At 43.6% G+C, this 27166-nt stretch overlaps 1 protein-coding gene and 1 long non-coding RNA gene across 12 annotated transcripts in view; one reads left to right on the forward strand and one right to left on the reverse strand.

Moving 5' to 3' along the window:
* SMARCC1 (SWI/SNF related, matrix associated, actin dependent regulator of chromatin subfamily c member 1) overlaps positions 1-25597 on the forward strand; it is a 196820-nt gene extending 171223 nt beyond the window's left edge. For 9 of the 11 annotated variants that reach the window (XM_024244357.3, XM_054550863.2, XM_054550862.2 and 6 more), the window contains 3 exons: positions 1229-1490; positions 20630-20806; positions 23173-25597. In XM_024244357.3, coding sequence (XP_024100125.2) covers positions 1229-1490; positions 20630-20806; positions 23173-23270 — 537 coding nt within the window. In that variant the 3' untranslated portion in view covers positions 23271-25597. Of the gene's footprint in view, positions 1-1228; positions 1491-2910; positions 4722-20629; positions 20807-23172 lie in introns of those variants that run through there. The other 2 variants (XM_054550867.2, XM_054550864.2) reach the window with 1 other exon arrangement.
* On the reverse strand, positions 1061-18857 carry LOC129058265 (uncharacterized). Its single transcript, XR_008523322.2, has 4 exons — positions 18772-18857; positions 16828-17019; positions 12484-13300; positions 1061-1727 (listed from the first exon to the last, which is right to left on the reverse strand). It is a non-coding gene; the product is annotated as an uncharacterized LOC129058265 (long non-coding RNA).
* Positions 25598-27166: the final 1569 nt, after the last annotated feature.

Genomic DNA, 27166 nt, shown 5'->3' on the forward strand with positions numbered 1-27166 from the left:
ACAGAAATATGTGAGCCATATATATAACTGAAATTTTCTAGTAGCCAAATTAAAAACAGGTGAAATGATGTTTTACATAATCCAGTATATGTAAAACCTACATATATACATTGTTTCTATATGTAATTTATATGAACAGTTTTTCATATTAAGTCTCCAAATTTTACTGTGCATCACCGACAGCACATCTCATTTCATGTTAGCCACACTTCAAGTGCTCAGTAGCTGTGTGTGGCTTCTAACTGCTGTATTGGACAACACAGCACTAGAAAATGATTCCCAGTGACTCAGATTTTTCCATGAAAATGATGGGATGGAGACATTATTGAAAAGAAGTAGGTTTATTAACCCTCCTTATGCTTATGATTTTTATCCTACTTTCAGAGATCTGAATTTTCATTTTCCTGCATGTTCAGGTTGATTTTATCATCCCTGAATTAAATTAATTTAGGATAGGCTTCATTCTGTGAACTAAACATATAATACTGTATTTCTCTTTATTCTCATTTGGGTGCCAGAAAGATTATCTTGAATATTGAAATGCTTGTAGTTGTTAAACTAAGATTCATGCAAATTTTTTTATAGGCAACTAAAATATTCCATGAATGTGTCACCAAGTATAATTTTGGGTACTTGAAAGCTAAGATTTGCAGTGGCACTGCCAAAGTTCCACATAGAGAAATGCATATCTTTGCAGCTAAGGCCACATCAACTCATGCAGAGTAATTTAACTCTGGTGTTATGTTCTAAAATAGACGATAACCAAGAGAGTATCACATCCAAAAGAGAGCACATAGGAAGGTTGGGTGAACTTGAAATGTTAACATCTGAGAAACTATTACAAGGACAAGAGAGGCTCGTTTTACCTGGGGAAGACTCAGACAGCCATAGAAAGTATTTTTAGATATCTAAAGGCCTGCCAAACATAGAGGGGATTACATGTGTCCAAGTGAACCCAAAGAGCAGTAGCCCTATTGCGGGAGGATTACAAGGAAAGACTTAGACTCAACATGGAGAAGACTTTGACCATGGTAACAGATGTCCAAATGGAAATATGCTACTCAAGAAATAATGCCTTTGTTCTCACTGTGGAAAGTGCAGGAAGTGAGGTGGTGATGTCAGTGTGATGGGATAGAGGGAATTCAGGCATTATGTAGTTGTCCTTTGTGTTATCCAATCCTGAAAGCCTCTTCTGGTGTCATTTCTCTTCCACTTCCTTTGCTTACAGCTAGAACAACAGAGGCAGCAGTTGCTTACTGAACGCCAGAACTTCCACATGGAACAGCTGAAGTATGCTGAATTACGAGCACGACAGCAAATGGAACAGCAGCAGCATGGCCAGAACCCTCAACAGGCACACCAGCACTCAGGAGGACCTGGCCTGGCCCCACTTGGAGCAGCAGGGCACCCTGGCATGATGCCTCATCAACAGCCCCCTCCCTACCCTCTGATGCACCACCAGATGCCACCACCTCATCCACCCCAGCCAGGTAAGAGGAAGGCCCTGCTCTTGTAAAAAGCTTATGGTCACTACAGAGGCACAGAGCATCATTGGGGCCAACCACACAGTTGGTGTTTTCTGATGAAGACTGCTCAGTTTTCATTGTCATCTAGAAAATTGTAGGCATGTGAGATTTAGGGTTCTCGCTACATGAAGCCTTCCATGTTCTTTTTCTCTCCATGTTCTTTTTCTCTTGGTATGATGCCTTTTCGTTGAGTAGGTTGGCCTGTGAATAGACAGTAATATCTCAGAGTTCATTCAGAATTTATCTTTGGATTATTGATACTGTAAAAAAATTTATAGACATTTTCAAAGATAAACACACAAAACACAGCAAACTCCCATGACCTGGTTTCAACAACCATCATCTTTCTGCCACTTTTACTTTTTGTTACGGAAATCTTCAACCGTAGATAAAGTAGAGAGAATAGTATGATAATCCCCCATGTACCTATTGGACAGCTTCAAAATTAACATTTTTGAGTCTGTTTTTATCTTTTCCTCCTCACTTTGGGAAATGAGATAGACTTCAAATATATCTCTAACCAGTGGGAGTCTTTTTTTTTTCTTTTTTTTTTTTTTTTTGATACGGAGTCTCGCTCTGTCACCCAGGCTGGAGTGCAGTGGCGGGATCTCGGTTCACTGCAAGCTCCGCCTCCCAGGTTCACGCCATTCTCCTGCCTCAGCCTCCCGAGTAGCTTGGGACTACAGGCGCACACCACCACGCCTGGCTAATTTTTTTGTATTTTTAGCAGAGACAGGGTTTCACCGTGTTTGCCAGGATGGTCTCGATCTCCTGACCTTGTGATCTGCCCGCCTCAGCCTCCCAAAGTGCTGGGATTATAGGCGTGAGCCACTGCGCCCAGCCGGGAGTCTTGTTCTTTACATAACTATCATCACCATCAAACAAAAGTAATCATAATTCCTAATATCATTCGTTAAATATCTTTTGAGTGCTTAGTTTGTTTGAATCAGTATTCAGTTAAGATTCACACATTTGTTGACATGTCTCTTAAAAATCTATGTAATAATTCACCTTCCCTTTTTTGTGCCATTTATGTGTTGAAGAAACCAGGGTTGTTCCACAATGTAGCTGTGCCTGATTGTACAGCAAAGGTGCACAGTGTCATGTCATATGTCCTTCTAAGTCCTTCTAACCCCCACACACAAACACACATTTCCTATAAACCAGAGGATTGCTCAGGTTCAAATTCACACTTTTTTTTTTTTTTTTTTAAAGACACTGTCTCCCTCTGTTGCCTAGGCTGGAGTGCAGTGACATGATCATGGCTCACTGCAGCCTCAACCTCCCAGGGTCAATCAATCCTCCCATCTCAGCCTCCTTTGTAGCTGTGACTACAGGTGCATGCCACCACACCTGGCTAATTTTTGGTTTTGTTTTTATAAAGATAGGGTTTCGCCTTGTAGCCCAGGCTGATCTTGAACTTCTGGGCTCAAGCAGTCCTCCCGCCTCGACCTTCCAAAGTGCTGGGATTACAGGCATGAGCTCTACCACACCCAGACAAGATTCACTTATGAGGTCAGGCATTCTTGTAATGTCAGTTTTTCTTTTTGTGATAATTAAGATTGATCAATAGTTCTGGTGTTGTCAGTCGGATCATCTATTATAAAAATCCCCATTTGACTAAATTGTTTTAGAATTGAGCATTCAGAATTGCTTCTTAAATAGCTATTTTAGGCCGGGCGCAATGGTTCATGCCTGTAATTCCAGCACTTTGGGAGGCCGAGGCGGGCGGATCACCTGAGGTCAGGAGTTCGAGACCAGCTTAGCCAAAATGGCAAAACCCTGTGTCTACTGAAAATACAAAAATTAGCCAGGTGTAGTGGTGCACATCTGCAGTCCCAGCTACTCAGGAGGCTGAGGCACAGGTATTGCTTGAACCTAGGAGGCGGAGGTTGCAGTGAGCCAAGATTGCGCCATTGCACTCCAGCCTGGGTGACAGAGTGAGACTGTGTCTCAGTTAGTTACCCTGAAAATCAGTTCTTATAGGAAAGCCTGGATAAATGCTTCATATTTTCCCTCTGTTGGTTATCTGTATAATGAGTTGCTGCCCCCCAGTAACCAAAGGTGACCAGCGAAGGGTTTTTTTGTGTATATTTTTAATATTGTAAAATTATAAATTTTTAAATATTTTGTGTGTTTCAGTCTATCATAGATACTATTTGTGTTTCTTGTTGCTTCTTAAAAGAGGTTGGATCTCACTGAGTTGCCTAGACTGGACCCAAATTCCTGGGTTCAAGCAATCCCCCTGCCTCAGCTTCTGAAGTAGCTGGATTATAGGCACGTTCCACTGTGCCTGGCTTTTTTTGATGCTAAAATTGTCCCATTTGTAGCTTGTGAGAACTGTTTCAAGTTGGCTATTATTTACTAAATTTTAACTACTTTGGAAGTTGAACTCATAGTTCCTTCAAGCTTAACTGCCAGCATCGTTAAAACCTAAGATGTACTTTTAATTCCAGTTCACCCCCCAAACCCCACATTCCTTCTCTTCTTAGAGGGCAGTATGTATGGGTGTGTGCTGTGTATTATGTTAGTCTAGTGAAAGTCATCTTCTAAGATTTTTATAGTTTGCTTATCCACAGTAATATACCAAGTGCTTAGAGCCAAAGTTTGTGCTTTTGGGGATGGGATGCAAATTCTCTGGCCAAGTCATGGTATTGTCAACACACTAGTTCACAACCCAAAATATATTTTAGGCTGTAGTTTTAGTAGTTTTTATTGACTTTACCGAAAAACAGGCCTGAGTTTACTTTGGGAAGCTTTCGTTTACACACACTCACAGGATTAATTTGCAATCATGAGATTTACTACCATCATCAGACTTGCCACTCTAAATGACATTTGTGGAGATAGCCTTAGAAGTTTACCCTGCTCACAACAAGATGCATTCTTTCTCGGTCTTATTTCTGTCTACTTGAGTGGGTCTTAAATTCTCTGTATGGAATCTGATTTTCTCCAGAGTTAAGCTTTCAAAAGATACAAATGCTTAACAGAGTTCACATCTCAAAGTAATTTTTCAAAAACAATAGTTATTTAAAAATTAAATTCCTAGGCCAGGCTTGGTGGCTCACACCATTAATCCCAGCACTTTGGGAGGCCAAGGCTTGAGGATCACTTGAACCCAGGAGTTTGAAACCATCCTGGACAATATAGAGAGAAGCTGTCTCTACAAAAAAAAAAAAAAAAATAGCCAGGTGTGGTGGCACTGCATACCTGTAGTCCTAGCTACTCAGGAGGCTGAGGCTGGAGGATCACTTGAACCCAGGAGTTTGAGATTGCAAGTGAGCTGTGATTGTGACACTGCACCATTACATTCCAGCCTGGGCAACAGAGTGAGACCCTGTCTCTGAAAAATAAATAAATAAATAAAAATTCAGTTTCTGAAATACTGGGATAAACTTTTAAGAGGAAGTTTACTGTAGCTACTTGGTATTTGGCTCTTGATGGTGCTAAAGCATCATATTCACATTAACTGCTCACAGAACATCTAAGGAGCGCTAGCATCTGCATTTACTTTGTAAAAGATGGGCAGAGAGGTGCATCTACTTTCTTCCCTAAATGAGATTTTGGTGACAATAGGTGTTTGTATGCCATGCCCCTCACCCACATTGTTTTACTTATTTCTTATTCTCATCTTACAGTTGAAGAACTGATGCATGGCAAGGCCGCATAGCTTTGCTGCATGGTAGAGCCAGGATTCACACTGAGCTCCATCTGATTCCAAAGTGAGGCCAGTGCCACAGTGCTGCCTCCCGTGACGGAAAACTAAGGGGATTTACAGCAGATTCAGATACAGCTATTCTAGTGAAGCAGTTCCAGCAAACTAGAGTTCATAAAAATAGTCTTTGGAAGAGAAATAGGTCATTTTAATCTTTTTACTTTCTCACAAAAATAGGCTTTTCTAAAGTGAATTTGTAAAGGAAAGAATTATTGAGTGCAGTGCATGATGAGAGGTTTTTTTTTTTATTTTTAGTCTATGACAAGATAGTCTCATGATTTTTTATTGAAATAAAATGTACATTTTGGATAATGCACAATCATAAATATTCAGCTGAGTTTTTTTTTTTTTTTTTTACTTCCTTTATACTTGCAGAATTGATGAGTTTTAACAGAGAATATTCATGTGTAACCAACACACAGAGGCCCTCATCATACTCAGTCGCCTTCTCTTCCAAGGATAACAACTGTCCTGACTTTTAGCACCGTAGACTCGTTGGGCTGGTTGAATGTTATCTAAATGTAACCACAATGATATTTATTATGTCTGGCTGCTTTCCTTGTTTTGTTTTGTTTGAGACAGACAGGGCCTTACTCTGTCACCCAGGCTAGAGTGCAGTGACATTATCAGGGCTCACTGCAGCCTCAACCTGCCAGGCTCAAGCCATCCTCCCACCTCGGCCTCTTGAGTAGCTGGGACCGCAAGTGCACACCACGACACCCCACTGCTTTTTAAATTTTTTTGTAGAGACATGGGCTCACTATATTGCCCAGGCTGGTCTTGAACTCCTGGGCTCAAGCAGTCCTCCCGCCTCTGCCTCCCAAAGTGTTGGGATTACAAGCGTGAGCCACCATGCCCGACCACATCTGGCTTCTTCCACTCAACACTGTATATCTGAGATGTATCCACATTGTTGTACATTTGTTCCTTCTGTTTGCTATACAGTGTTCTGTGGCTGTACTATTTATCAGTCTGTTCTGTTGGACATTTGACTGATTTCTGGATTTTAGTTATTATGAATAGTTTGTGCTGTTGTGAAATACATGAGCACGTCTTTTGATAAGACATTTATGTACATTTCTGTTGTATATATCCAAGGTGTAGAACTGAGTATTTATGAACCTAAGAGTGGATCACAGGATATGCATATGTTCAGATTAATAGATGCTGCCAAACTTTTTGCAAAGTGGTGGTGCCTGTTTACACTCTAGCAGTATGTGAGAGTTCCAGCAATTCAAGATAATAATTTTTCCAAATTACCCCTTTTGTTGGATTGCTTTGGAGTTTGAATATAAAATCAAGTCTGTTAAAGAGTAAAATTAAGAGCAACAGCACATTAGGCTGGGCGCGGTGGCTCACGCCTGTAATCCCAACACTTTGGGAAGCCAAGGCAGGTGGATCACTTAAGGCCAGGAATTCAAGACCAGTGCCTGGCCAACATGGCAAAACCCCATCTCTACTAAAAATAGAAAAATTAGCCGGGTATGGTGGCACATGCCTGTAATTCCAGCTACTCAGGAGGCTGAGGCACAGGAATCGCTTGAACCTAGGAGGCAGAGGTTGCAGTGAGCCGAGGTCATGCCACTGTACTCCAGCCTGGGCAACAGAGTGAGAGACCCTGTCTCAAAAAAAAAAAAAAAAAAAAAAAAAAAAGAACAACAGTAAATTAAACCCACTATTTTAAAGTTACCAGTTCAGAAAAAGCTGGTTCTAACACGTAGGTCTGATAGACCATATTCTAAAGGTCAGCTAAAAAGGACTTTCAAACCAGGGCAAGTAAGATTGTCCGTAGCATTTTGGGGCCAGAATGGCTTTAGTCTCTGAGTTACCACAGGGTAAGGTAAGAACTATGAGCAGGTCCTTCCAACTCATGATTCCTAAGTTCCAGAAAAGTTAACAGGCCACAGCTTACATTGGGAGCTGAAGATTATCTGGGTCAGTTGGCTGTCTTTGGTATTTGGCTAGACTTTATGATATATGATGGGAATAATCAGCTTCTGAATGCCAGTAAGGTTGGGGAAGTGCTGAGAGGAGGGACTAGGCAGATTTATTACCAAGTGGTTAATTTTTCATCTCTCTGGCCTCTGTATAAGTATGCAGATAAGTTACATGTAATTCTTTACAGAACTCTCCATCAGTTAGTGGTAGAGCCTGTTAAAGTAGCAGCTCGGTATTATGAATCTGCTAGGCTCTTAAACACTTATGGACTTCTAGGTATGACTGTAGCTGGTATAAGCTGGCACTTGTACATATTCCATTTAGTTTGTACCGATACCTCTAAGTTCTTCAGCCCCTCTGCCCTGTCCCCTACCTTTGATTCATCAAATGCGTATAATTTTTGTTTAGAGACTACTGTGTGCATGCCTCTATTGCTCTTCCTTGGCTCTTATTATTTGGTCCTACTCCTAACTCACCTGATAACTTCAACTTTTGGTAGATTTTGTTCCTATCTCTTATAGTGTCCCAACTTGGTTTCTTCCTACCAAACAAAAAGGCCCGGGAAGTATATGTAGTAGAATGTTTCTGGTATCCAGTTGGCAAATGGAAACTGAAGGTTGGCCCCACCTGTTCTTAGACCACCTTTAGGTTTTGTTGATCTTAATGAAATACACAGCACTGCATTTCATTCCTTTTCATTTAAACTATAAAATTGTATCAAATGATGCCTACATTAAGATTCTCCCTATAAGACTACCATTCCAGATGGCAAAAGGTGAATAGTCTAATAGAAACCAGTTCTTAAGCACATGTGTGGTATTCCCTTGGCCACACCCTGGGCCATGGTATCTGTTAATATGAAAGCACATGGGGAACCACAGAGGAGAATGGCCTAGGTGATGGCTGCTGTTTGCTGAGGTGTGCTGCTTACTCGAGCAGGAGGGCACCTCTGACTGCTTGGGATCTCCTTTTTTTTTTTTTTTTTTTTTTAAGACAGAGTTTTGCTCTTGTCACTCAGGCTGGAGTGCAATTTTGTAGTCTTGGCTCACCGCAACCTCTGCCTCCCAGGTTAAAGCAGTTGTGCTACCTCAGTCTCCCGAATAGCTGGGATTACAGGCATCTGTCACCATGCCTAGCTAATTTTTTTATTTTTGGTAGAGAGAGGGTTTCACCATGTTGGCCAGGCTGGTCTTGAGCTCCTGACCTCAGGTGATCCACCTGCCTCAGCCTCCCAAAGTGCTGGGATTACAGGTGTGAGCCACTGCACCTGGCGGGATCTCCTTTAAGTTGAGATGGTCAGGACTGTAGGAACTTTAGCACATGTTTAAAGGAAGATTACCTATCATTAAGTTAGAAGGAAATGACAGAAATCTAGTATATAATTACAGTGGTAAGCTCTGCTCTCCAGAGGCATGGATGTATTTTAGTAGAGACAAGGTCTCACTATGTTGCCCAGGTTGGTCTCAAACTCTTGAGCTCAAGCGATCCTCTTGCCTTGGCCTCCCAAAGTGCTGGGACTATAGGAGTGAGCCACTAGGCCCAGCCCATCCTAGGCATTTGTAATAAATGAGGCACTCTTGAATATTCCTGCCTCATGGATCTTAAGTCAGCTGCCTGCATTGGGGAAACCTTTGTGTGTACTCTATGTGTGAAAGCAGAGGGAAAGAACATGTTTGATTTAAATATTTTCATTGTTTCCTCATTATTAATAGTGTAAGAATTTTTGGAAGTGCCTAGAAAATCAGAATAGAATTGGTCTGATTTGATGAGAACTCAGACATAATACAATGGTATTCTAATGATAAAACTAGAATGGGCTGGAAATGATGGCTCACGCCTGTAATCCCAGCACTTTGGGAGGCCAAGGCAGGCAGATTGCTTGAGCTCAGGAGTTCGAGACCAACCTGGGCAACATGGTGAAACCCTCTCTCTACAAAAATAAAAAAATTTGCCTGGTGTGGTGGCGTGTGCCTGTGGTCCCAGCTACTTGGGAGGCTGAGGCAGAAGGATCACTTGATCCCAGGAGGTCAAGGCTGCATTTAGCCAAGATTGTGCCACCGCACTCCAGCCTGGGCGATAGAGCAAGATCCTGTCTTTTAAAAAAACTGGAACTTTTTTTTGAGACAGGGTTTTGCTGTATCACCCAGCCTGGAGTACAGTGGTGCAGTCATGGCCCACTGCAGCCTCAAATTCCTGGGCTCAAGCAATCCTCTCACCTCAGCCACCTGAGTAGCTGGGACTACAAGCACGTGCCACCACACCCAGCTACAGTTGGCTTTTTAAGCCTCTCAGACCTACTTACACAACCCTACCTCATGAGAAATAAAGCTCAGGAAAGGATTACAACCAATCATCACTTTCTAACCCACCCCTGGACTCAACCCCACACTGAAAAAGAAAAGCAGTAGCCTGGCCGGGCGTGGTGGCTCACGCCTGTAATCCTAGCACTTTGGGAAGCCGAGGTGAGTGGATCACCTGAGGTCAGGAGTTCGGGACCAGCCTGGGCAACATGGCGAAACCCCACCTCTACTAAAAGTACAAAAATTAGCCAGGCATGGTGGCAGGCACCTGTAATCCCAGCTACTCAGGAGGCTGAGGCAGGAGAATCGCTTGAACCCAGGAGGCAGAGGTTGCAGTGAGCCGAGTTGACACCACTGCACCACTCCAGTCTGGGCGACAAGAGTAAGACTCCATCTCAAAAAAAAAAAAAGAAAAAAGCAGTAGCCCATCACATCAGCCAAGACTTTATTATCTGCGGTGCCTTTGGTCCTACTTACATCATGTGATAACAAGTCTGCTATGCTACTTTCCGGAGTAGCAGGTTACCCTCACAAAGAGAACAGTGAGGGCCCAGTCTTCAACAAAGAGAGTCTGTCACAGGCATCCCCAGGAAGCTGCTGCGGGGAAGGCACAGTCTCTGAGGAGCCTGGGCTTCCCCTCACTTGGCCCTGATTTTGTTATTTCCGTTCTCCAGGGGACTCAGCCAGAGGATGTGCTATAGACAGTTAGAAATGGATTGATGAAGTGTACTCAAGACTGGAATTCACAGGTTCCCTTTCCTAGAATCACTTTCTTTTCCTACCCTCCTTTCCCAACCCAAAGTATAAAATTAAGGTCCTTTACTAATATTCCATTAAGTGTCATGAGTGTAATGCTTCAGTAAAAGATATAATAACCCTGAGAGAGAATGAGAGATTTTTCTACTAGTTAAACCTAATTTTAGCAAACCTTTTAATTTTTCAGGCTTCAGATGCCTGCTGTTTAAAAAAAAAAAGAAAAAAGAAAAAAAGCTTGTATGTAGGTCAGACTCCCACCATTCTAAGCTTTTGATACTGCTGTTTTGATGCTATGTCTGTCTCTCTCTCTCTCTCTCTCATTTTCTTCCTCTCCCTGTCTGCTGGGAAAAAATACCTGATTTTTTTTTTTTTTAATGGAAAAGACATACATCCTTTACTTTGTTTGCTAAGGCCTGTTCCTATGCATTTCAGATTTGTGTGGGCCAGATCTCTTAATGTTAGTAAGAGTTAATGGAAATGCAGACACTGTTGTTCATTTAAAAGTGGTGAGACCTATATCAGACACCACAAAAACCATAAAGATGTTTACACTTCTTAAGGACAAGGATTGCTTTCTGCAAAATTGATTTTGTCTTCTCCTAAGTCTTCTTAAATTCTGCCCCATTTCAGATTTCATCCTTGGAAATTACCTTTTCTAAGGGGAAAGTTACTCCTTAGGAAGGTGGGGTAAAGGAAAAGAGAGTGGACCTCAGGGTCAGAGAGACCTGGATTTGAATCTCAGCTCAGTCTCTTGTTCATTGTGACTTTGCGCCAAATTACATAGCTTCTCTGAGGCTTAGTTTCCTTATCTCAAAACTAGGCCTGTGCCATCATCTTCCTAACAACCTGGAGGCTTCAAAGAGATAACTGTCACATCACCTGGCACAGTCAACCCTTACTCAACCTTATTCTTACCTCCCTTCCTGTCTTTTCTCTAAACCCACTGCCCCAGGTACACCAGTGCTGAGTTGCTTAGCGTCTGACAGAAGGAACCTCTGAATGGCAAAGGGACATCATTCACTCTTAGGTGCCTCTTGCTTTCCTGAGAGATGTTTGTTTTTGCAGGGTGCCATAAGCAGAAGTAAATTGCTTTTCCTCTAGACCTTCATTTTTGCTGCCAAGGAGCCGTTGTCCTCTCATACTCAGAACACCTATATCCCAGTGGCTTTATGACCTTGTTTGTGACAATAGGATAAAGAATCTTTTTCACAAGGCTTTAGAATTTATAATAAACGAAAAGAAAGGTTTTTTTAGCTGTTGGGCTAACAGCCTTGGAAAACCCTAAAGCTGCCCTATTCCAGCTTGTATTCATAAAGATGTAGGGTAATAGGTAAATGGGCCATTGCCACTGAGCAGATAGCTTTGGAAATAGTACTACTGGGCCTAAGAGCAAGAGCCTGCAGGCATTTCCCAGTGCATGATAGGTAGACATCACTTCATGGGTATTTGTCAATCGGCCAATGATGCTCCTCTTTGCCAGATTGTTTCTTGAATAGTTGATTTCTCTGCTGGAACATATACTCTGAATTGCTGGTTCAGAAAGTAATTTCTGTCTGGAGCTGAGCATGGGGCAAATAATGGATCAATCAGTTTGGTGACACCAGGGTTTGCATCACATAGTCTCTGAGCACCTGTTGGACCCCTCTTCCCCAGACCTTGATTGTCAGGGGTGCACATTGGCTGCAAGCACCATCTCTAGAATCAGAGTACCTGTATCAGATCTGAGCTCCCTTTTTTACATGCTTTATGACATTGGGCAAGCTACTTAATCTTTCTGTCCTTCCCTTTCTTCCACAGGGATAATAGTGCCTGGTTTATAGTGTTGTTATGGGGATTGAATGAGTTAACATTTATAAAACTCTTAAGTATAGTGCCTAAGGCATAGCACATGTTTCCTACATAGTTTCCTGAGGCTGCTATAATAACTTTTTTGAGACAGAGTTTGCTCTTGTCGCTCAGGCTGGAGTGCAGTGGTGTGATCTCTGCTCACTCTAACCTCTACCTCCTGGGTTCAAGTGATTCTCCTGCCTCAGCTTCCCAAGTAGCTGGTATTACAGGCATGTGCACTCCTGGCTAATTGTTGTATTATTAGTAGAGACAGGGTTTCACCATGTTGGCCAGGCTGGTCTCAAACTCCTGACCTCAGGTGATCTGCCCTCCTCAGCCTCCCAAAGTGCTGGGATTATAGGTGTGAGCCACTGCGCACAGCCTGTCAGAATAACTTAAAACAAGAGAAATTTATTCTTACTCTCTGGGAAATCAGGTCCAATATCCAGCAAAGCCATGCTCCTTCCAGGGTGTATAGGGAAGAATCCTGTTCCTTGTCTCTTCCAATTTCCGGTGGCTTGCAGCATTCCTTGTCTTATGGCCATGTCTCTCTTTGCTCCATCTTTACATCACCTTCTCCTCTCTCTGTCTTTGTCTCTGTGTGTGTCTCTCTCTTTTTTTTTTTTTTTTGAGACAGAGTCTCTCTGTAGCCCAGGCTGGAGTGCAGTGGTGCGATCTCAGCTCACTGCATCCTCCACCTTCCAGGTTCAAACTATCTTCTCCTCAGCCTCCCGAGTAGCTGTGACCACAGGCATGTACCACCACACACAGCTGATTTTTGTATTTTTAGTAGAGACGAGGTTTCACTATGTTGGCCAGGTTGTTCTTGATCTGCTGATCTCAAGTAATCCACCCACCTCAGCCTCCCAAAGTACTGGGATTACAGGCATGAGCCACTGCACCGGGCCACATACATAGCTTTAATCAATAAAATCTCAGGAAACCAAAGCTCAGGGATTGAGAGAGAGAGAGGAGGAGACCTGTGAAGGGCGGCAATATGTTCTTCCTAACTTGTTTAAGGCCTCTATCCAGGTCGGACTTGGTGGAAGCGAGCAACCTGTACCCGTTGATAAACATGGGCAGCATTATTTCTCCTAGTATATGGCTTCCCTTTGTCACAACAAGTCCATTAGGAGTGTTCTTTCGTCTGCAGGCTAGAATGTTGTACTTTTTAGCTTAAAAGTAGGCCTCCTGTTTCCAGCAGCGACAAAACCATCTCCTGTTGCCCTTCACACCACCTAGAATACCATTAGAGAATCAGTAGTAGTGATTTAGAGTGTGGAAAACAAAGCATTGCTTTTATTAATGGCCTAGCAGGTGATGTGGGGTAGGAAGAGAACAAAAAAGGGGCTTCCAAAAGGGAGCTGGGACAGTACCACCTTAAAAACAAAGGTGCCTCTTTGACAGTTTGTGGAGAATCTTAGAATAGTAAGTCTGTGTTTACCACTGCTCTATTTGAAACTCTGGGAGTTCTATACCTTCCCTTCACCCATACCTCTGTATTTCACTATATGGCTGCCCAGCCTACATCTGTTCCCAAAGCAAAAGTTCTGTGTCCTCTTCACGTCATCCCATCTTCACACTCCCAGCAGTCAGATACCAAACCCAAATTCATTCTGCATCTCAGCTCCATGCTCGCCCTTCCTCCTTGCTCTGTCTCCAATCCCGAGGATGCCTCTTTTTACGGAACCTGTGGCTGGGCACAGTAGCTCACACCCATAGTCCCAGCAACTCAGGAGACTGAGTTAGGAGGATCATTGAGCCTAGGAGTTTGAAACCAGCCTGGGCAACATAGCAAGGCCCCATCTCTATAAAAAATTAGCTGGCGTGGGCCGGGCACAGTGGCTCACTCCTGTAATCCCAGCACTTTGGGAGGCCGAGGCAGGCGGATCACAAGGTCAGGAGATCGAGACCATCCTGGCTAACATGGTGAAACCCCGTCTCTACTAAAAATACAAAAAATTAGCCGGGCGTGGTGGTGGGCGCCTGTAGTCCCAGCTACTCGGGAGGCTGAGGCAGGAGAATGGCATGAACCCGGGAGGCGGAGATTGCGCCACTGCACTCCAGCGTGGGCAACAGAGTGAGACTCTGTCTCAAAAAATAAAATAAAATAAAATAAAATAAAATAAAATAAATAAATAAATAAATAAATAAATTAGCTGACGTGGTGGTGCACACCTGTAATCCTAGCTACTCGGGAAGTTGAGGCGGGGGCATCACTTCAACTCAGCAGTTAACTGCTTTAGTGAGCTATGACCATACCACTGTACTCCAGCCTGGGTGACAGAGCAAGACCTCATCTCTTTTTTTTTTTTTTTCAGACTGAGTCTCGCCCTGTCGCCCAGGCGGCTAGAGTGCAGTGACGCAATCTCAGCTCACTGCAACTCCTGCCTCAGCCTCCTGAGTAGCTGGGATTACAGGTGCATGCCACCACACCCAGCTAATTTTTTTTATTTTCATCTTGTTGGTCAGGCAGGTCTCAAATGCCTGACCTCGTGATCTGCCTGCTTCGGCCTCCCAAAGTGCCAGGATTACAGGCATGAGCCACTGCCCCTAGCCAAGACCTCATCTCTTAAAAAAAAAAAAAAAAAAAAAGAAGAAGAAGGAACTTGGAGAGTGCCATCTCCATCTCCTGTTCCTTTCTGTCTCATCAGCCTGACATTCAGCCCATACTTCTCTGCAAAGGCACTTTTTCTCTGCTCTAGGCACTAACTCCTCTGCATCCCTTCTTAAAGCTTTTCATCCTAGCTGGGCATGGTAGCATGCACCTGTAACCCCAGCTACACAGGAGGCTGAGGCAGGAGAATCACGTGAGCCCAGGAGGTCTAATCCAGCCTGGGCAACGTAGCAAGACCCCATCTTTTTTCTTCTTCTTCTTTTTTATTTTTATTTTTTTTGAGATGGAGTCTGACTCTGTCGCCCAGGCTGGAGTGCAGTGGCATGATCTCGGCTCACTGCAACCTCCGCCTCCCATGTTCAAGCAGTTCCCTGCCTCAGCCTCCTGAGTAGCTAGGATTACAGGCGCCCACCATCACGCCCAGCTAATTTTTGTATTTTTAGTAGAGATGGGGTTTCACCATCTTGGTCGAGCTGGTCTTGAACTCCTGACCTCTTGATCCACCCGCCTTGCCCTCCCAAAGTGCTGGGATTATAGGCGTGAGCCACCATGCCCGGCCAAGACCCCATCTCTTAAACATTTTCTAAAAAATTGCTTTCCATCCCACAGAAAATTAGGTTCAAGCTTCTCTTCTTTTCAGAACCTTTCACTAAGTCCTCTGTAGCCTTACTTTTGAAGTCCTCACCCCTTGTTCTACATGCATGACTCCGTTTTGAATTAATGTAGCCCTTTGAATCATGTCCTTTGAATCATGACAGACCCAGCAGTTTTGTTTTGGGGGAAAAAAAAAACTTGGCTGGGCTTGGTAGCTCACACCTGCAATCCCAGAACTTTGGGAGGCCAAGGCAGGCAGATCACGAGGTCAAGAGATTGAGACCTTCCTGGCCAACATGGTGAAACTCAGTCTCTACTAAAAATACAAAAATTAGCTGGGCGTGGTGGCATGTGCCTGTAGTTTCAGCTATTCGGGAGGCTGAGGCAGGAGACTCAACCTGAACCAGGGAGGCGGAGGTTGCAATGAGTCGAGATTGCCCCACTGCACTCCAGCCTGGGCAATAGAGTGAGACTCCCGTCTCAAAAAAAGAAAAAGAAAAAGAAACCTTTATAAGCCTCGGTGTAATACAGATGAAAGATAGTAAGGTACCACAAAAGGGTATGGTATTTATATAGATGCTGCATATAAATGGTACCTCTCAGTAATAATGGGAGTGACATTCACATTATTTTCTGATTGTTTTAACTTAGGCTTGGCTGTGTGTTTATTTTATTTTATTTTATTTATTTATTTTGAGACGGAATTTCACTCTTGTTGCCCAGGCTGGAGTGCAATGGCTCATTCTCAGCTCAGTGCAACCTCCGCCTCTCTGGTTCAAGTGATTCTCCTGCCTCAGCCTCCCGAGTAGCTGGGATTATAGGTGCCCACCACCGCATCTCGCTAATTTTTTTGTATTTTTAGTAGAGACGGGGTTTCACCATGTTAGCCAGGCTGGTCTCGAACTCCTGACCTCAGGTGATCTCGCCTCAGCCTCCCAAAGTACTGGGATTACAGGCGTGAGCCATCGTGCCCGCTTGGCCGTGTGTTTAAAAAAAATTTTTTTTAACCTGTACACAAACTTTCCTAGCAGATTATTCATAGTAGCCAAAAAGTGAGAACCACCAGATGTCCTCTTCAGGCTGTGTGGTCCATCCACAGCAGGGAGCACCACCCAGCACTGAGAGGAACAGCCTGTGGCTGCGTACAGAACCGGTGACTCTCCAGGAAATTACCTGGAGTGAAAAAAAACCAATCCCAAAACGTTGCAAATGGTGCTTCCACTTACGTAACATTCCTGCAACAACAGGTCAGAGATGGAGAATAGAGGAGTGGCTGCAGGAGTCAGGATGGGTTGTAGGGATGTAGGTATGCAGATCTTATCAAGGTCTACCTGCTGTCCTGCAGCATATCCCCTGGGGGTGGGCCAAGGCACCCAGGATTTCTGTTATTTCTTACTGGTTTGTGGATTTACCAGCATGTGGCCTCACAGTCCCGCCACAAGGATGCCTGAGTCCTTGGGTCCCTGCTGTCCCAGGTGTTTTGAGAATTAGTCCTATCCCTTATCCCTTTCCTTCACTTTACTTATATCTCATCCACAATTCCAAGTTACTCACAAATTTTTATTGATCAGCTGGAAAGTCTTCATTTTTTTTGGCTTGCTCCTTCCATGGTTTTTCCTTGATTTGCCTTTCACTCCTTTATGTGCACTCATCCCTCGTATGCCTTTGGTGTTCTTGCCATTTGTCCCTTTTATCTCTGAGTCAGTCCCTAGATTGGCAGACTCTTCAACACTGCCTATTTCTGTCCTAGATACACGGCACAAGCACAAAAAGACAAAAATTAATGATGGTCAGTTGGTCCTAGTGGCAGTGTTCACGTAGGAGTAGATCCAGCAGCTGCTCTTGGTTTTGCCAAAGTGATTTGACCAAGTTATTTTCCAGCAAGCGGATCTCTGATTCTCCTTTGCTAGGCTTTGCGTTACATTATAGTGCAGAAAGATGGGCCAGAAAGATGGGCCAGAGGTACGTTCTGGGGCATAATGTTGATGTACTTTGCTTTCAAAAGTAGTCCCTAGAAGACTGGACTACCCTAATTCCTAATTACTTTTTTTTTTTTTGGAGTTTCATTCTTGTTGCCCAGGCTGGGGTATAATGGTGCAATCTTGGCTCACTGCAACCTCCACCTCCCGGGTTCAAGCAGTTCTCCTGCCTCAGCCTCCCAAGTAGCTGAGATTACAGGTACATGCCACTATGCCCGGCTAATTTTTGTATTTTTAGTAGAAATGGGGTTTCACCATGTTGGTCAGGCTGGTCACGAACTCCTGACCTCAGGTGATCCACCCACCTTGGCCTCGCAAAGTGCCAAGGTGGATTACAGGTGTGAGCCACCGTGCCCAGCCCCTTATTCCTAATTCTCATACCTCATTGTAGTTCTCTTCATTGACACCCCTGAAGTAAGGGGCTCCTCTCTCAGGTTCTTAGATCAAGGAACAGCCACTGGAGATAGGCAGGGTGTGGTTTGAAGCTTTGTATGTCTTCGTTTAGATAGACCTCTTTCTATAGTGACAGAGAGTCTGTATTTGAATTATCTTCAGTACTGCTTTGTGTATTGTAATTTGGTCCAATCTCCAAATTTTTCAAGATTAAGCATTCTTATTTCTAGCTGTCTCAGTACTGTCTTCTTACCTGTATTCAGTTTCATAGTTGTCCTTACATAGATAGTAAAGTCCCTAGATTTAAAGAAAAACTGCATTGATTCTCTTTTCTTATTCTGTAGAGAATATAATTTGTCCTACATAAAAAAATTTCAGGCCAGGCACGGTGGCTTACGCCTGTAATCCCAGCACTTTGGGCTGCCAAGGCGGGCAGATCAGTTGAGGTCAGGAGTTCAATACCAGCCTGGGCAACATGGTGCAACTCTGTCTCTACAGAAAATGCAAAAATTATCCGGGTATGGTGGCGCACACCTGTAATCCCGGCTACTCGAGAGGCTGAGGCAGAAGAATTGCTTGAACCCAGGAGGCGGAGGTTGCAGTGAGCCAGGATTGCGACAGAGCGAGATTCTGTCTCAAAAAAAAAAAAAAAATTAAAGCCTTGATTGTGCCCATTAAAGTATTCTTCTTAATTTATTACTCTTTAAAACCAAGACTACGGCCTGGTGCGGTGGCTCACACCTGCAAACCCAGCACTTTGGGAGCCTGAGGCGGGTGGATCACTTGAGGTCAGGAGTTCAAGATCAGCTTGGCCAACATAGTGAAACCCCGTCTCTACTAAAAATACAAAAAAAAAAAAAAAAAAAAAAGCCAGGCATGGTGGTGCACACTTGTAGTCCCAACTACTTAGGAGGCTGAGTCAGGAGAATCCTTTGAACCCAGGAAGCAGAGGTTCCAGTGAGCTGAAATCGTGTCACTGCACTCTAGCCTGGGTGACAGAGCAAGACTCTGTGTCAAAAAAAAAAAAACAAAAAAACAAAAAAAACAAGACTACCAGCCTGGGAAACATAGTGAGACCTCATCTCTACAAAAAATTTAAAAATTAGCCACGCATGGTGGTGCTCACCTGTAGTTCCAGCTACTTGAGAGACTGAGGCAGGAGGATCACTTGAGTTTGTGTGGTTGAGGTTGCAGTGAACTGAGCTGTGATTGCACCACTGCACTCCAACCTGAGTAGAAAATGAGACCCTGTCTCAACAAAACAAAACAAGCCCAGCAGCCAAATCGCTTGGTTTAAGAACTAGTGAGTGTTTACCATCATATCCAAAGCAGGGATCGCCTACAGCCTAGGTTGAAATCTGGCTCATCAATTGTTTTTCATACAGGTTGTAAGCTAAGAGTGGTTTTTATAGTTTAAATGGTTGGAGGAGGATATCAAAAGAAGAAGAATGTTTTATGTCTCATGAAAAATTTGTGAAATTAACCTTTTAGAGTTCATAAATAAAGATGTATTTATTAGAACATAGCCACGTCCATTTGTTGTGTATCATCTGTGACTGCCTTCATGCTTACATTGCAGAGTTGAATAGTTGTGACAGAGACCATATGGCTGGCAAAGACTAAAATATTTACTATCTGGCTCTTTACAGAAAAAGTTAGCTAAACATTCTAAAGGGTCAGAAGGCTCAGTGTAAAACTGAATACAGGAGGTATTTTAGTGTTCTTGTTTCAGTGTTCAATACTGCTTTCTGTATTTTAATTGCTAGTTAGCTATCAAATGGTCCCATCTCCACATTTTTCAAGATCAAGCATTCTTATTTCTAGCTGTCTTGGTACTGTGTTCTAACCTATATTCAGTTTCATACAGTTGTCCTTACATAGATAGCAAAGCCCCTGGATTTAAAGAAAAAAACTACATTGATTCTCATATGATTCTCATCTCTCAAATGATCCTTTAGTGTTCATGTCCCTCAGTATTGAACAACAGTATTGAATACTGTAGAGTCTTCTGTCATTAATTAGAAAACAATAGGAAGAGTGGCTCACGCCTGTAATCCCAGCACTTTGGGAGGCTGAGACAGTCATACTGCCTGAGCTCAGGAGTTCAAGACCAGCCTGGGCAACATGGCAAAACCCCATCTCTACTAAAAATACAAAAAAAATTAGCTGGGCTTGGTGCTGGGCACCTGTAATCCCAGCTACTTGGGAGGCTGAGGCACGAAAATTGCTTGAACCCAGGAGGCGGAGGTTGCAGTGAGCTACTGTCAAAAAAAAACAAAAGGAAAGGAAGGGAAAAGGAAAGGGAGAAAACAGTAGGAAGAGATGGAGCTGTCTTTGTTTCCCTTATGAGTCTATCAGGCCAGTGCTTCATAGTGGGCTCTATAAGGAATTATTATTATTATTATTTTTTTTAATGAACCATACATGAGGCTTTTAATGGGAGAAATATTTGTGGACAGGAATTGGGGATTCAAATCAAAATCCCCTTTTAATGGTGATTTCACAGTAATAATACCCTTTCGGGCAAACCTTCCCTGTAAGCCATGGAGCACAATCTGGACTGAGTTGTGGTCCTTTTACTGACTTTTACTTACTGACTTCCTTTTAAAGTCCACTCCATTCCCTGTGGGCTGTGCTTGGCATTGTATATCCTCAGGAAGACATTTGACAATCTGCTGCTCACCCAAACTAACCAGAGTGAGTGCTTTATTTTAGGGGACCTTTGCCATTTCTTTTTACAGCCACCTTCTTGCCAGGGTTCAGAATAATCAGTCATTCCACAGACCTACCCCCATTAACACCCTTCTTCCAAAAAACCCAGAATACAAAAAGCTAGACATAGAGATTATTACAGATTATTGCTCTGTTGATATTTCAGATCCTTTGGAAGGTTGGATATTTGTATTTAGGAGTTGGATTTAAGTTGATCCCTTTCTTATACCCCTTTCTAGTATACTTACAGTACTTTAAATCTCCCTCCACAGGTCAGATACCAGGCCCAGGTTCCATGATGCCCGGGCAGCACATGCCAGGCCGCATGATTCCCACTGTTGCAGCCAACATCCACCCCTCTGGGAGTGGCCCTACCCCTCCTGGCATGCCGCCAATGCCAGGAAACATCTTAGGACCCCGGGTACCCCTGACAGCACCTAATGGCATGTGTAAGTAATATGGAGGGGGGATGCATTATCTCAGGGTCCGTTCTGGAGGGCCGTAGATAAGGGAAGGAGGCTTTGTTCTCTCCCTGAGATTTGGCAGGTCCATGGATGATGCAGTCTGTGACAGTGGCTTCTCGAAGACCAGTTTTCAGTCTCTGTTTTTCAGCATCCCGATGGGCAGGTGCACAGGTGACAAAATGCTTCTAATCAGGGTTGCGCCTTTATGGCATGCACTGTCAGCATTGGGGCCATAAAGATATTCCTCTCCCACACCTGTTTAAGCCTGTCTTGTTATGACTCTCAACAGACATGTAGAGCTACTGGTGGTGGTTTTCCCTACAGCAGCCTTTTGTGGATACAGGGTTCAAAACTGATGCGTGTAAAGAAAAGAATAGAAGTGAGTTTAGAGCTGGAATAACATATATGTTTCTTATAGCCATTTTTGATATATTAGTAGTGGCTGTGTAGGCTAAGAAAGTAGTATTCAGGGGCTGTGTTGAGAGGAAATATGAAGTTCTAGCAAGCTCAATGAGGAAAACACTGGTGCTGCTAAGTGATACTTGTCTGAGGTTGTGTTTAGAAACCAGGTCATTTCTCCCATAGGCTCTTGCTCGGCTTCAGCCTTGGCCTGAGGGTTGTTTCTGAGACCCTGGCCTGCATTTTACTCCAGAAGGCTTTCCCAGTGAGGATGATGCTGAAATGCAGCCAGTAGTGGGTCAGGTACCCCAGCCACATCTGTAATCTTAGGTTCATGTAGAAGTTGACATGTGGCCAAAAGTTTAGCTACTATTTATAGTTCAGAGAGATAGGAAGCATAAGAATTCTTGCTCTGTAGGAGCTTTAGTTGAGAAAACAAGAAATGAAAACTTGGATAGAACTTAGCAAATGTTACATGAAGGCATATAGAACTTACCAAAGGTTACATGAGACTGTGATGTGCCTTAAGTACACTCTAATACTCTGGGAGGCTTCATGGACAGAGACATGTCTAACTCTTCTCTGGCCCCCAGAGTCTGGGACAAAGTAGGTGCACAGAAGAAAGACACTAATTTATCTAGGTATATAAGATCACAACAATTTTTTTTTAAATTACCTCCCTTAAGCTAGTGGTCAGAGGTTGTGTAGCACAGTACTTACCTCATTTTCTTGGCAAGAAAATGTTTGCCAAGCCACCCTGTGGACCATACATAAATGAACTCACCTTTCAAGAGAGCTGACCAGTTTTCCATCCGTATTGCAGAGGTAGTATCACTGGTCTTTACCACTGGTCTTTACCAATTTACCACTGTCATGTCCTGCTGGTCACCCATGTTTTGTACTTCAAGATTCCTTCCCAAAGGGACCTCAGTAGAGCTCCTTGAGAATGTGGAGGGTTTCAGGTGGAACCTTCCCACCTGCTGCCTGGTTCCTGCCATAAGTCAGTGCTCTGGGAATTCTGAACCATGTGAATTGGTTCTAGGATACTAGGTAGGCCACACTGGATGAGTTGCTTCTCCACTTCAGCCCTTCATTTCCTCCACTGAAAGATGACACAAGGGATTAGATCAGTGAGCTTCAGAATGCTTTCAAGAGTCTTAAGGGTTTGGTAGAAACCTCTTGGACATAGAGTTGGGTGAACTGTGATTGGTGAGCAGTGCTGCACTTTGTTTCCATATGTTTTCAATTCTGGCAAGATCTAGGGGTTTTTAAAACCCGGATTAAATGATCTCTCGGGTTCTTTTGTACACTAAAGCAGGTAAAGTTGAAATAGGAAAGAGTCCCAGACACTCATACTAATTGTTCCCTTCAGGACATGACCTAGTTTGGGCCAAAAATCGAAGGACTGCAGTTCAGGAGCTGTGGAGGCCTCCCTGGACTATCCAGTTTGTCAGCAACTGCCTCAAGTGAAGCTCTCTGGCCCTGGTGGAGACATTTATATAGCAAGAATTTATTGATAATCTATTTTGTGCCCAGCTAGGCTAGGGACTCTGGGGGGAAAGAAAAACAAGACATAGAACTGTCCCAGGAAGGAGCTTATTATTTAACTGAAGAAATAAAATTAGAACCATTGAAATACAATGCAATCAAAATTAACTTCTGAAAGGGTCTAGAGCGATTCTTGGAAGGAGTTGGCTTGGAAGGAGGGTGGGGGAAATTCAGACACCTCCTACTCCCCAGCCACTAGGGTTAGGCTAAGCAACTTGAGCAGTGCCCCAGAGGTTCAGAAGGAATTGAACTGCATAGACCACAGTGGAATCAATGCCTCACAGGGTGCATTGGTTGCCTGCCACTAAGGAAATGACTTCTGTGTCTTTTTTTCACTGAATAGGCTCTTTCCTAAGTCTCTTGTATTTCCAGCAATAACGAGTTACTCTTGGATATGTTTGCAGATCCCCCTCCACCACAGCAGCAGCCGCCGCCACCACCACCTGCAGATGGTGTCCCTCCACCTCCTGCTCCTGGCCCGCCAGCCTCAGCTGCTCCTTAGCCTGGAAGATGCAGGGAACATCCACGCCCACCACCATGAGCTGGAGTGGGGATGACAAGACTTGTGTTCCTCAACTTTCTTGGGTTTCTTTCAGGATTTTTCTTCTCACAGCTCCAAGCACGTGTCTAGTGCCTCCCCACAACTCTTACCACCCCTCTCTCTGACACTTTTTGTGTTGGGCCCTCAGCCAACACTCAAGGGGAAACCTGTGGTGACAGTGTGCCCTGGTCATCCTTAAAATAACCTGCATCTCCCCTGTCCTGGTGTGGGAGTAAGCTGACAGTTTCTCTGCAGGTCCTGTCAACTTTAGCATGCTATGTCTTTACCATTTTTGCTCTCTTGCAGTTTTTTGCTTTGTCTTATGCTTCTATGGATAATGCTATATAATCATTATCTTTTTATCTTTCTGTTATTATTATTTTAAAGGAGAGCATTCTAAGTTAATAGGAACCAAAAAATAATGATGGGCAGAAGCGGGGGAATAGCCACAGGGGACAAACCTTAAGGTATTATAAGTGACCTTATTTCTGCTTTTCTGAGCTAAGAATGGTGCTGATGGTAAAGTTTGAGACTTTTGCCATACACAAATGCGTGAAAATTAAAAGAGATGTGGAAGGAGAACCTCAGTGATTTTATTCCCTAGTGAGGCCTCTGAGGGCCTTCACACTGCCTGGCAGAACATACCACTGAACTAGTATGTGCTAGAGGAGAGCACAAACATCCGCTCCTTCCCTAGGCCTGCTGGCTCTGGTTTTCTATGCAGATGATTCATTGGATTGGGGGTGAGTGTTTTGTTTTTCTGGGGGCAGTGTGAGCTTTGAGGGTTGGAATATTGGGAGGCATTCCTTAGTTTCCTCAACTAGCCTGGAAAGTTAGGAGTCTAGGGTAATTACCCCCCAATGAGTCTAGCCTACTATTCACTGCTTTGTGTGCATTTTTTTTTTCTCCCTCTTTAAAAAACCCTTTAAAAGAAGAAAAAAAAAGTAGATAGTGCTAAATATTTTAGCTCATGAAACTTGGTTAGGATGGCTGGGGGTACAAGTCCCCAAACTACCTCTTGTTACAGTAGCCAGGGAGTAGAATTTCGTCAACCGGTACTTTTAAGGTTAGGATGGGATGGGAAAAGTGAAGCAGGATATTAGCTCCTTATACCTTCTGCCTTCCATTTCTGAGATCTCACATTCCATCTATCACAGGGTTTTCAAAGAGATGCTGAGGGTGACAAGGAACTCCCTTGGCAGTCAGAGCATCATGTTTTGAGGTTTGGGGTGCTCAGGCTGGGAGGGTAGAATGCCATCCCAGAGGACAAGCCACAAAAATGCCTTAATTTGAGCTTGTATTTACCCCTGCTGATAAGTGACTTGAGAGTTCCCGGTTTTTTCCTCTTGTCCTTCCCTCCCTTCTGTCCTTCCATGTGTGGGGAAAGGGTGTTTTTGGTAGAGCTTGGTTTCCAAAGCGCCTGGCTTTCTCACTTCACATTCTCAAGTGGCAGTTTCATTATTTAGAATGCAAGGTGGACATCTTTTGGATATCTTTTTCTATATATTTTCTAAAGCTTTACATATGAGAGGTTATAGGGAGGTGTTTATAAAACACTTTAGAACTTTTTTCCTTAATATCAGAAAGCAAAAAAAATAAAACCACAATTGAGATTTGCCTTTCAAACCCTCAGGTTTGCCTCTAACCAGGTGTCCCTGGTCACCATCAGAGTACTGGAATGCTGGAACCGAGGAGACCTTGGTCCTTTTGTGTTTGTTCTGGACTCTTGGGAGTGGAAATGGGAATGAGTTTATTCCTACTGGAGCTTAGTTCCAATGCATTTGGCTCCAGAAAGACCCCAGTGCCTTTTGACAATGGCCAGGGTTTTCCCTACTTCCTGCCAGTCTTTCCCAAAGGAAACTCATTCCAAATACTTCTTTTTTCCCCTGGAGTCCTAGAAGGAAAATGGAATTCTGGTTCATACTGTGGTCCCTTGTAACCTCAGGTCTTTAATGTGATCACTTTCAAATTTAAAAGATCCAGGTGGAAATATTTTTACTATAGTAATAATTCTACAAAATACCTGAATTCTTAACACTGTTATATTTCAGTATAAGTGGTGGCTTTTTCTTTTCATGTCTTTGATCTGGTTTTATTCCTGTAATTCAGCCACCTGATTTTGTGAGGGGGGGAATAATACGTGGTTTTTGTACAAACATGTTTGTCAGTGTGTTGTTATTTTGGAAAAAATGAGGGGAGGGAGTTTGGCGAGATTGGAGAAAATGAATGAAGAAGGCCTAATCTCCCTCTTTTTCAGTGAATAAATGGAACACCATTTCTGGATTCTAGTACCATTCTCTGCATTCATACACCAGTTTCTTCATATATCCTATGAAGAACCTAAACATTTGGCCCCGCCTGGTCTTGGTTTGGTCAGCAGTTAAAATTCTATGACTCGGGCTTCCTTCCCGACTGCCCACCTTCATGATGTGTAAGGAACATACATTTTGAGGGTACCTCACCCACTGTTCATTTGCATGGTCAAAGTGAAAATGAGTGGAAGTTCTCCAAAAATGATGGCCAACATCCTGGCACCTCCAGGTGTGAGAAATAGCTTTGCTTAGTGAATGGGATAATGTTTGTCAGGATGCAGTTTAGACAGTCCCAAGTTGGAGGCAAGCCTTGAGGGCAGAAGATTCTGTGAACCTTGGGGGACAGCTTTTGGGTACTCACAGATATAAACCCTGTGCAGAAAAAAAGAAGTGATTGTTTTCAGGATGCTTGTAAATCCAGTGAAGCAAAAGAAGAGGATTCTGTGTCTGCCATGAGATGAACGCCCTGCTCTTCATGAAAGTGTGCCTCTAATAAAGAGAACCAAAGCCAGCTGGGTCTCACCAGATTCCTATACTTCCTCAAGGGTGATGGGGGAGGTTAATCCTTTATCCAAACTAAAGACTGGTTTATAAACTTGTGTGTGAATTATTTTTAGAATATTGGGGGACATGCAAGATCAACCAGTCTTACATAGGTTCCCTGGGTCCTTACCATGAAGTAATTCCCCCACATTCAATTAAGAACAGTTCAGGCTGGGTGCAGTGGCTCACGCCTGTAATCCCAGCACTTGCATTTTGGGAGGCCGAGGTGGGCCAATCACCTGAGGTCAGGAGTTTAAGACCAGCCTGGACAACATGGTGAAACCCTGTCTCTAGTAAATCAAAAAATTAGCCAGGCATGGTGGCGTGCACCTGTAATCCCAGCTGCTCAGGAGGCGGAAGTTGCAGTGAGCTGAGATCACACCACTGCACTCCAGCCTGGGTGATAGCGAGACTCCATCTCAAAAAATTAAGTTTATTTTTTTAGAGGTGGGGTTTTGCTCTGTCACCCAGGCTAGAGTACAGTGGCACCATCATAACTCACTGCAGCCTCAACCTCCTGGACTCTAGTGATCCTCCCACCTTAGCTTCCCAAAGTGCTGGGATCACAGGTGAGAGCCACCACGCCCAGCCATATTTTGCATTTTTAACAAATTCCCAGGGGATGCTGATGAAGCTGGTCAAGGAACCACCCTTGGAGAACCAGTGGTTAAGAAGGTTGTATGATAGAGCAAGATCCCTACAGTTCCTTACAGTTTATTGTATGAGACCTTTCACACAGTAAACATTTGAGGGGCTACTATGTGCCAGACATTGATCCATTAATACAGGTAAATTGCAGTTGTGAATACAGTAGGCAGGGCCCATGCCATCCAGGCCACTTATTCTAATGGGGTGGGGTACAAGACCATAAATGGTTAATAATATTTTACATACTTCCAAGTGTTCATGAAGAAAATGAAACAATGCAATCAAGAGTTTCCTGGGGACAACTTCTGGGGGACAACGTGGATAGTCTGTGAATTGGGTGGTCTCCCATGATTT

This window comes from Pongo abelii, chromosome 2, assembly GCF_028885655.2.
Source record: "Pongo abelii isolate AG06213 chromosome 2, NHGRI_mPonAbe1-v2.0_pri, whole genome shotgun sequence".
Lineage (NCBI taxonomy): Eukaryota > Metazoa > Chordata > Mammalia > Primates > Hominidae > Pongo > Pongo abelii.